The sequence below is a fragment of the Oryzias melastigma genome, linkage group LG9 (genome assembly GCF_002922805.2).
Source record: "Oryzias melastigma strain HK-1 linkage group LG9, ASM292280v2, whole genome shotgun sequence".
Taxonomy (NCBI): domain Eukaryota; kingdom Metazoa; phylum Chordata; class Actinopteri; order Beloniformes; family Adrianichthyidae; genus Oryzias; species Oryzias melastigma.
The window spans coordinates 26983680-26994594 of NC_050520.1; the positions used below are offsets into that span (position 1 = coordinate 26983680).

The window sequence follows — 10915 nt, forward strand, 5'->3', positions numbered from 1 at the left end:
CCTCTGATCAGAAGATTTCAAGTTCAGCTCCAGCACTCTCTGCCCATGAGCAAGACACTGAACCCCACATTGCTCCTTGTTGTTATAGGTTGGTGCCAGTGTTCAGCAACAGAAATACCATCAGTGTGTGAATGTGTTTGTGAATGGGACTGAAGTTGAGGTAGTAAATTACTATAAAAGTATAAGCCATGTTTTTTTGCTTTTTTCATATTGATTGTCCTCAGAGTTGATGAGAAGAAAAGACAGAAGACCTGACTGTGAGTCAATTGAAAAGATAGTACTTTCTATTTCAATGGATGACTGAGCAGTCTTAACATTTTGAGCTCTTTTCTTCTTGCTCAGAAGGGCCTTCAGTTCTGTGGTAACCACAGAGGTAACCACTGGTAACCACTGTACCAACCTTTTTGGTTGGTACAGTGTTCTCCACACAGAGGTTGATAGAATCTGTAATATAATGGGTTATGGCCTTGATTTCCTCACAACTTAGGGATGCAAAGTCCACAAACTATGAAAACCATATATCTTATAGCTCCAATTAATTTGTGTCAATTTAAAGCAAGTCCTGTTACACTAAATTATCATGACACCTCAACTTTCATTTAAAAGTAAAATAATATTTTCATATTTGAACATTAAAACACCGACAAGACATTTTAGACAATGAAATGATTTTTCTTTCAGATGGTTATGAACAAAAACAGTTTAAAGTGATGCAAGTTTCTAAAACTATGGGCTTTTTTTACATTTGAACATGATTGTTGTTACTAACAAGAAGTGATGTATGTTTTATTTGCAACTATTTCAAACATAAAACAGCAAACAAGAATGTCTGATACCAGATTGAACCAACCTCTAGAGCAGGAGTCTGCGACCTTTAACACTTCAAAGAGCCATTTGGGTCGATTTCTCACTGAACCACAACCCAGTAGAAGCCACACATATTTTAGAAACATAAGATACTACTTTGTTTTAATGTTATTGTTATTTTTATGAGAATCGTAAAAAACTAATATTTTTTGGTATGAATAAAACAAATTTTAAGAGAAAATTTATTTTTTTTCCCACAAAAATGACAGTTTATAACTTTTAACAGAGGTTCACAAGACCTTTTTTTAAAATAAAAGACTTTCTCTGTCACTTATGATCATCTCAATGGAGCAAATCTAGTGGTAGGTAGTGCAAATAGATGAGGTTTAAAATATTCATCATAAAAAATTGTGAGAGTGCAAGAAATACACATTATGTCAATAACAAAAGTTCACTTCAACACAGCTAACAAGTGTAAAATGTAAGAGATTCTTAAAGAAGAACTAAAACGACTGTGAGAGACAGAATTCTTTACATTATGATTTGAACTCAGTAACCATCTGGTCCTCCCTTTTTTCTGGGATCAGACACAGCAAAGATGCAGCCGTCCTTTTTCTCTATAGCATTAACTGAGTGGATTAATATATCTGTTGATGCTTGTTTGTGTCCCAGAGCTTTAAGAGCCTCCATCACATCCTGAGGAGCAAAAGGAAAAGAAAAGAAAATTCAGACGGAGCAAAGGCATTATGTTATTTTATCAATAAATTCCATTTACCTTATCAAAAGCTGGCTCAAACTCTAATTCATTATTAGAGTCCACAAAAACAATGGAATTCTTAATGGCGTCCTCAAGACTTTTTCCTAGCCATAGATGGTGGATGAGAACCTGGAAAATAATGAAATTAGTTTATTATTTCTTGATCTTCTTTATTCACTTATTCTGTTTCAGGTGATGGGGTTGCTAGAACCAACTCAGCTACTGTCAGGTGAAGGAAGAGTTCCCGCTGGACAGTCCACCAGTCCATTGCAAGGCAATACACAGACAGTATACACACACATTAATACATTAGAAACAATTTAGTTTTGTCAATTAACCTTTGAAACAACATTTTGCACTCTAGGAGAAAACCAAAATCCTTAGAGAGAACCTACACATGTTAAAACAAATCTTATCTTGAGTTTGTCTGAATGCTATGAAGATGTACCGATGACACTCCAGTTGTGATCATATTCCCGCCAGATCCTCCAATCACAAGCATCTTTGATTTAGACTTCATCACAGTGGGAGACATAGAAGACGGGGGCCGCTTGCCTGTAAGCACAATTTTTACTTACATTGTGGGAAAAGATCAGCGATAGGAATAGGTTCAAATAAATAAAAAAAAAAACTGCATCTTTCTTTCATTATATTTGTTGATTGAAATATCAGATTTAAAAAAAATGTATTTTCATCAAGTTTGTAAAAGAGTAGCCATCCATCCATCAATCCATCTTCTTCCGCTTCATCTGGGACCGGGTCGCGGGGGCAGCCATCCAAGCAAAGATGCCCAGACTTCCCTCTCCCCGGCCACTTCCTCCAGCTCTTCTGGGGGGGCCCCGAGGTGTTCCCAGGCCAGAGGAGAAACATAGTCTCTCCAGCGTGTCCTGGGTCTTCCCCGGGGCCTCCACCCAGTGGGACATGCCCGGAACACCTCTCCAGGGAGGCGTCCAGGAGGCATCCGGATCAGATGCCCGAACCACCTCAACTGGCTCCTCTTGATGCGGAGGAGAAGCGGCTCTAGTCCGAGCTCTCTCCGGGTAACTGAGCTCTTCACCCTATCTCTAAGGGAGCGCCCAGCCACCCTCCGGAGAAAACTCATTTCAGCCGCTTGTAGTCGGGATCTCGTTCTTTCGGTCACGACCCAGAGCTCATGACCATAGGGGAGTACTATAACAAAGATCGACCGGTAAATTGAGAGCTTTGCTTTTCTGGCTCAGCTCTCTTTTCACCACAATGGACCGGTACACTGACCGCCTGTCGATCTCACGGTCCAATCTTCCATCACTCGTGAACAAGACCCCAAGATATTTAAACTCCTCCACCTGAGGCAGGAGCACTCCACCCACCCAGAGAGGGCATACTACCTTTCTCCGGTCGAGAACCATGGCCTCAGACTTAGCTGTGCTGACCCTCATCCCAGCCGCTTCACACTCGGCTGTAAACCGCTCCAATGCATGCTGGAGGTCCTGGCTTGATGGAGCCAACAGAACAACATTATCTGCAAAGAGCAGAGAGGAAATCCTGTGGTCCCCAAACCAGACCCCCTCCGACCCCGAGCTGCGCCTAGAAATTCTGTCCATAAAGACTATGAACAGAACCTGTGATAAAGGGCAGCCCTGCCGGAGTCCAACATGCACCGGGAACAGGTCTGACTTACTGCCGACATGCGAACCAAGCTCCTGCTCCGGTCGTACAGAGACCGGACAGCCCTCAGTAAGGCTCCCCGGACCCCATACTCCCAGAGCACCCTCCACAGGACACCACGGGGAACGCAGTCGAATGCCTTCTCCAAATCCACAAAACACATATGGACTGGATGAGCGAACTCCCACGAACCCTCCAGCACTCTGAAGAGGGTGTAGAGCTGGTCCACTGTTCCACGACCAGGACGGAAACCACACTGTTGTTCTTGGATCTGAGGTTCAACTATCGGATGGACTCTCCTCTCCAGTACCCTGGCATAGACTTTCCCAGGAAGGCTATGGAGTGTGATTCCCCGGTAGTTGAAACACACCCTCCGGTCCCCCTTCTTGAAAAGGGGAACCACCACCCCAGTCCGCCAGTCCAGTGGTGCGGTTCCTGTCTGCCACGCAATGCTGCATGGGACGTGTCAACCAAGACACTCCCACAACATCCAGAGACTTGAGGTACTCAGGGCGAACCTCACCCACCCCCGGAGCCTTGCCACCGAGGAGCTCTTTGACTACCTCAGTGACCTCAGCTTGGGTGATGGACAGTTCCACCCCAGTGTCCTCAGCCTCTGCTTCCTCAACGGAAGGTGTGTCAGCAGGGTTGAGGAGATCCTCAAAGTATTCCTTCCACCGCCCGACAATGTCCCCAGTTGAGGTCAACAGATCCCCACCTGCACAGAAAATGGTGCCTGCAGAAAACTGCTTTTCCCCCCCCGAGTCGCCGGATGGTTTGCCAGAATCTCTTTGAGGCCAACCGATAGTCCTTCTCCATGGCCTCACCAAACTCCTCCCAGGACCGAGTTTTTGCCTCCAACACAGCCCGGGCCGCAGCTCGCTTAAACTGCCGGTACCTGTCAGCTGCCTCTGGAGTCCCACAAGCCAACCAGGCCTGATAGGACTCCTTACTTCCGGTGTCCACCACTGGGTTGCCACCCCGACAGGCACCAGAGATCTTGCAACCGCAGCTCTGGAAAGCAGCAGAGACAATTGAGGTGGAGAACATAGTCCACTCGGACTCAATGTCACCAACCTCCCTCGGTACCTGCTTGAAGTTTTCCCGGATGTGGGAGTTAAAGACCTCCCTGACGGAGGGCTCAGCCAGACGTTCCCAGCAGACCCTCACAGTACGTTTAGGTCTGCTGAGTCTTTCCGGCCTCCTCCCCCGCCAGCAAATCCAACTCACCACCAGGTAGTGATCCGTGGACAACTCAGCCCCTCTCTTTACCCGAGTGTCCAAAACACACGGCCGGAGATCGCCTGAAATGACTATAAAGTTGATCATCGATCTCCTACCGAGAGTGTCCTGATGCCATGTGTATTGATGGACACCTTTGTGTTCGAACATGGTGTTTGTTTTGGACAAACCATAATGTGCACAGAAGCCCAACAACAAAACACCGCTCAGGTTCAGGTCAGGAAGGCCATTCCTACCGATCACGCCCCTCCAGGTGCCACTGTCATTACCCACGTGGGCATTGAAGTCCCCCAGGAGGACGACGGAATACCCCGTTGGGGCACTTTCCAGTACCCCTCCAAGAGGCACCAAGAAGGCCAGGTACTCCAAACTGCTGTTTGGCCCGTAAGCCAAAACCACAGTCAGAGACCTGTCCCCCACCTGAAGGCGAAGGGACACGACCCTCTCATCCACCGGTGTGAACTCCAGCACTTGACGGCTGAGCTGGGGGGTCACGAGTAAGCCCACCCCTCTCACCATGGGCAACTCCAGAGTGGTAGAGAGTCCAGCCTCTCTCGAGGGACTGAGTTTCAGAGCCCAGGCTGTGCGTGGAGGTGAGCCTAAGTATATCTAGCCGGTATCTCTCAACCTCTCACACAAGCTCAGGCTCCTTCCCTCCCAGAGAGGTGACATTCCATGTCCCAAAAGCCAAATTCCATGACCGGGGTTTTGGCCACCAAGGCATTTGCCTTCGACTGCCACCCAAACCACAATCCACCGGCCCCTTCAGAGCTCCCCTGCAGGTGGCGGGCCCACTGGGGTGTGATCCCACGTTCCTCCTCTGGGTTGGACCCGACCGGGGCCCGTGGGAGAAGCCCCGGCCACCAGGCGCTTGCCTACGAGCCCCAACCCCAGGCCTGGCTCCAGTGTGGGGCCCCGGTGAAGCCAATCCGGGTGACGTAGCGGAATCTCTCATGTCATAACTCATAAATGGGGTTCTGAACCGCAACTTTGTCTGGCTTGTCACTCAGGACCTGTCTGCCATGGGAGACCCTACCAGGGGAGAAGCCCCCGACAGCATAGCTCCTGAGATCACCCAAGCACTCAAACCCCTCCACCACGTTAATGTGGTGGTTCAAGGAGCTTCAACATTATTGAAGATAAAACAAAAGTAAACCGATGCTGATGAGATTACCAGGTAAGACACTGTCTGCTCCCCCACAAAAGTCTTTCAGCTGGTTATTGAGGATGATGCCCGTTCTTGGAGACATAACCATAGATCCAAAACTTTAAGAAGAAAATACAAAGGAGACAGATTTTAACATCAATTCATTTCTCACATAAAAAAGATCTAAAGATCTAAGTACACAGTTTTTAAAATAGATTTTTGCTTGGAAATACCTGTAGCTTTCAGAAGTAATTTCTTTAAAATATTTTACTTCACCATTAAACCTTTCCAGTCTTTTTATTCTTAAAAGCACAATTATTTAGTGTTATTACTTTCTTACTGAATGCAGTTAATTTTAAAAAATTAATTCTGCACTGTAAAGCAGAACTTTCGGGTCACTGACATTGTGTTTACAGAGCTGGTGAGAGCAACAGCAGATCCGTCTTCATGCAGCACCGACACATGCGTGGTACCAATGCTGTCCAGATGTGGAGTAACGTTGTAGTACTGGAGGTCATGTGTCCTGTTGTCGGTGATCAAGTTTCGTACGTAGTTGGCAAAGCCCTCCTCTGTAAATTGATTTGCCCTCTGTGAAAAATATAAATATAATTTTCAACAATTTGACACAATTAAAATGTGTTTATTGCCTCTTGTTGAATTCTTACCCATCTGAGATAATTTTATAGTCAGGATCCTGGAAATAGTTGTAATGCAAAATCAATTGAAGTTACTATTTAATGAAATACCTATGAATTCAATTACAGTGTAAAAATAAAAAATGCAAATTTCACTCAAAATATATGAATAAAAGCTAGAAACCTCAGAGAAAATGTGTTCATTCAAGTAAATAATCTATTTTCTTTCTGCTGCCTCCCCACTCACACCAGCTACCCTCATGCACTACATCACCGGGTTTATGAATCCCCTCTTAAGTTACATTATTTAGCTGTTGTGATTCACCTTTGGGTATATCCTATCAGGGGTTCGCCACAGCAAATCAGGTTTCACCAACCTCCGCACACTTGGTCCTGTATTTTATGGGGGCTGGGCACCGCCACAGTGAGATCTTGTCTTGTAGCTCCAATCTCAGTATGTTTTTACCAACATAATCTCTGACCCTCCTCCCAACGTGTCCAAACCATTTCAATCTGCTTCTCTGCATTTCTCTACAAAACATCTACCATGAGCTGTTCCTCTGGTGTCTTCATCCTTATAACGTTTCTCAGCTTTTACTACTTAATCCTCTGTTTTCCCCCTGTGCTCTTCATCTTCCTCACCACCAGAGATGATCACCACCATTACCATCCATGCACTACACTCCCCCCAGCTACAACTTTCCAGTCTCTTTCAAAATGAATCTTTTAGATTGAATAGTCTGCACAAAATGTAACTTGTGTGCTCCCCTCTTTAAGTGCTCCTCTATTTTCAGGAGAAATGTGATTACCACTGCAATTTACATTCTTTTGCCAAAGTCCACCAACTTCTGTCCTGATGCATTCTTAGTATGACTTTGGTTTTATGTTGAATACCATTCCTGACAGGATCTCCTGCAGTTACTAAGACTTGAGATTGGCAAATAAAAGCCGTGCATTGTGTCCTCTTGTGGTTGCATTTGTTCCAATTAAAATTTGCTTCCAAATCAAATTTTCTTATAGTTCCTCTTTTATTCATAATTGTTTTTTTTCCTTTATAATACATTGTTTGCATTTCATTATACTTGAATCACAAGAAGCACTCATATAATTACATTTTAACTACAGAAAATTACTGAAACAGAAATTGACAACTCTCAATAAATGCTCATTGCTCGGTTAAGGATAACTAAATAAATTCAGCTAAAGTTATGTAGCTGATAAGAAAATACTTTGATAGAATTCAGCAGAACTAACCTTTTCTGAGGTGAACCTTGGATCTTGAATGTATTTCCTGAGTCCATTTGCAAATTTAAAGGATTCAATGTAACGATGATAAAACAGCGTCTTTTCTTTTCCAGTCAGAGTGTCGGGATTTAACTGATATCCTGCAAACAAACCAACATAGAACCAAACATACTTGGAAAATATTATTCAGTTTGAGCTTTTTGCTAATTTTGTTTCACATGTTCAACAGCTCTTCCACTAAGGACCTTTCATGATGTTGAGGATGAGGGTGAGGAGGCTTCCTCCTGCAGGCGGAGGGGGGAAGTACATCTGATACTCCCCCATAGACACATTCCAGGCGTCAGTCAAAGTAGCGTTGTATGATGCCAGGTCCTCCAGATCGAGTGTTCCTCCTGAGGAAGAACAATGACACAAATGTCTGCTCAGCAAATTCAAACTAATTCCAGTTTTTGATGAAAACACTGATCATACCTGCAGCCTTCACATCCTGGACTAAATCTTCAGCTATTTTTCCATTATAAAAGACATCTGCTCCTTGCTTTGCAATCATCTCCAAAGTGTCAGCCAGTTTCTCAAACTTAACAATATCTCCAGTTTGAAGCAAGTTATTGTTGTCATCTGTGAATAATTGTCTACAAATGGAATGAAGATAAACAAATTAAATTTTTTGCAGTTTTGGATCATCTTGCCATACTTTTATCCATACCGTAAAAACTGGGTCTCTTTTGAATTTGGGATGTTCTTAATGTGTGAATGTAGGATGTCAGAGACGGGAACTCCCTGTCTTGCCAGTTTGATGGTGGGCTGAAAGAGATCAGCCCAGGGCAACTTTCCATACAGTTGGTGAGCCATTTCATATCCACGAATTTCTCCTGGAACTCCGATCCATTTTAAATCTAAATGAATGGAAAAATGGGCAAAGTTCTTTATTAGTTCATGACTTTAACTAATAAAGTAGGGTCTTCTGAAATACTTAGTAAACATGTTATGGATAGAAACAATGTGTCATCATATAGAAAGAGAATATGTAAAATCCAAACATGGTTGGAGTAAATTTGAAAAAAATTAATAATGGTTGGAATTTATTTGATTTCAACAATTTGGTTAATTTTTTTCAAGCAAATAAATATGAAGAATTTAGTTTAAACATGAATATATAATTGCATTGTATGACAAGAGTGATATTTCTCCCTCCACATGGTCAGAATTTACATTCATAACCAGATTCAGAGTTAGGATCCATAACTGAGCTCCTAACAGGCTTGAATGATTCATTTACAGGAAACATGTTATTCTCTTGGTACAGACTACCTGTCGGGCTCTTCTCGGGACAGGATTCCAGTAAGTTAGATTTCACTTTTTTAGGCGGTTCCTCTCTAGAGTTGATAATTTTGACACCACCTTTAAAGATGTCAAATAGTATTGGTCAGAACTTCATCAGACATTATGAAATGAAGGAAAGGAAGAAATCCGGGCAAATGTGAGAGTTTCTGCTACCAGAGCTGTCCATCACTGTGAAGATGGATCCCCCTCCGATCCCCGCACTGTGTGGATTCACCAAAAAGGTGCACAGCAGAGCAGCAATAGCGGCATCTACCGCAGAGCCCCCTTTTGTCAGAATGTCACTGAAACAAACCACGCAAGAAATAACTGACACTTATTAAAATGCTTTTTTCTGGTATAAGTAGAAATTTTAATCAACGTTGCTCCAAAGACTCCCATTTAGTTTTACCAGCTTTGCGTAAAAATTGGACAGCTGCTTTTACAGACATAAGGATGAGGTAGAGTGCACTTACTTTCCTATTTCCGAGCATATCTTTGAGTCTGTGGCCACTGCCGCTTTAGAGAAAGTTCCATTAGGACACTTTGTTGATTCTGGATCCTCACGCTTCACAAACAAAACTATACACACAATGGCAGCAATAACGCCGATCAGAATCAGCGAGAGGCAGACATACACCTTTGCTTTTGATCGCGCCATGGCTCCAACTAAACGGACTGAACGCGGATTTCCTCTGCTGAGACTTCCTGCGCAAATCACACAGCACTGCAGCAAGCCTGCAGATGTGTGTGTGAGGATGAAACATGATGACACATACACTTCAGGGGTTTTACAGGGGGTGGGACTTGTTGCATATTTGATTTATCTAATGACACAGAGAAAGTTCAGAAATATAGAATTGTCACATTTCTAGTTCATGTTTTGAAAGAGACAAATAAGTGAGAAACAAATGATAGACACGCAATGAGTCTGTCAGCAGGGATCCTGAGAGAAAAACTGATTTTGAAGCTGATTCATCAGATTCACTCCAGACTACAGCAGATCGTGGCATTTCACATCCATTCAAGAAAGCATTGGAGCCACTTGGCTCAAAGCAATAGATATGGATGAGGAAATACGTTTCTTAAAAGTAAGCAACCTGTTTCCCACTCGGCTAAAGGGCATTAAAACAGTATATTCTACTAAGACTAACACATTATGGGATCTACCACAAGTCTTTGCTTGCTAGTCGGTTCGAACAATAAAGAATCCAGGTAATTCCACACAAGTCTGGGCAACAACCATACATCTCAGGGAAACGTGACTGCTCGTGGGATGATTTCTAATCAGTGCTAGAGGCTCATTCTGCTTGAAAAACATTTCCAATAACGACAAACAGAAAAAATCCACAAGTTTTCACTTTCTTCCCCACCCAGCACCCACATTAGTTCTTCCTCAGAACAAGTGACACACAATAGATTTCACTTTTCTTGCTTCTGCCTAACAGACAAATAAATTGGAAGTTGTCCTGGAGCTGCTTAGACTGCTGCCGTTCCGTACCGCACACATTTTATATGTTTTTTTCACCAGCAAGAATCCTTTCCCTTCTTTTTTGATGTTTTTTGTGACTTTCACACTTCAGGCTTCTTCTTTCTATACTCTGTAACTATTAAAAAGAGAAGACCAACTGACAGATTTTCTCTGATTTGGTCAAATGACCTTTAGTCTTATAAATTCACTTGATAATATGTTGTTTCATCTTTGCACAGGTCTGATAATCTCTTGGAGCAAACAATTATTTAGATGTGCTTTTGTCTCCTGAAGATTTAGCAATTGTCAGCTTTCTCTCCCAGCACTCTTGCATTGGAATAATATTTTTAAAAAAGCTAGAGCTGAATTTATGACTTGTTTAAAGACTCGCTCCAGTTAAAATGGTCTTTTAGGTGTTTGTAACGTCTTCTTAGCACTTTTCTCATAAGGACATGTATGAAATAATTTTAAATAAAAAATGCATTTTTTAGTATTTCTTAAAGGCCTCATGCGGTGAAAATCGTGATTTTTCTTAAACTGCAATAAAACATTAGTATTTATGTCACAAATGAACCCCCGTATAATTATTTTGTCACCCGCGGCCCCGTGCACTCTCTTCAAGCGTTCAAAGATAGCGCGGTCGC

At 43.0% G+C, this 10915-nt stretch overlaps 1 protein-coding gene across 1 annotated transcript; it reads right to left on the bottom strand.

Annotated features, from left to right (window-relative positions):
• Window positions 1–1097: 1097 nt before the first annotated feature.
• ggt5a (gamma-glutamyltransferase 5a) lies at window positions 1098–10548 on the bottom strand. Its single transcript, XM_024276313.2, has 12 exons — window positions 9277–10548; window positions 8978–9105; window positions 8792–8881; window positions 8187–8376; window positions 7952–8112; window positions 7726–7872; window positions 7490–7620; window positions 6004–6188; window positions 5628–5719; window positions 2013–2119; window positions 1583–1693; window positions 1098–1503 (listed from the first exon to the last, which is right to left on the bottom strand). Exons 1-12 carry the CDS (start codon window positions 9459–9461, stop codon window positions 1357–1359), a joined length of 1674 nt encoding a protein of 557 aa, XP_024132081.1. The 5' UTR covers window positions 9462–10548; the 3' UTR covers window positions 1098–1356.
• Window positions 10549–10915: the final 367 nt, after the last annotated feature.

Bases quoted from the DNA above. Each gene is read 5' to 3' on its own strand.
- ggt5a (XM_024276313.2), bottom strand. From the start codon at position 9,461: ATGGCGCGATCAAAAGCAAAGGTGTATGTCTGCCTCTCGCTGATTCTG. The intron at 7,873-7,951 runs GTATGATCAGTG...GTTCTTCCTCAG, and splicing joins CCAGGATGTGAAGGCTGCAG to GAGGAACACTCGATCTGGAG. The intron at 7,621-7,725 runs GTCCTTAGTGGA...GTTTGTTTGCAG, and splicing joins CATCCTCAACATCATGAAAG to GATATCAGTTAAATCCCGAC.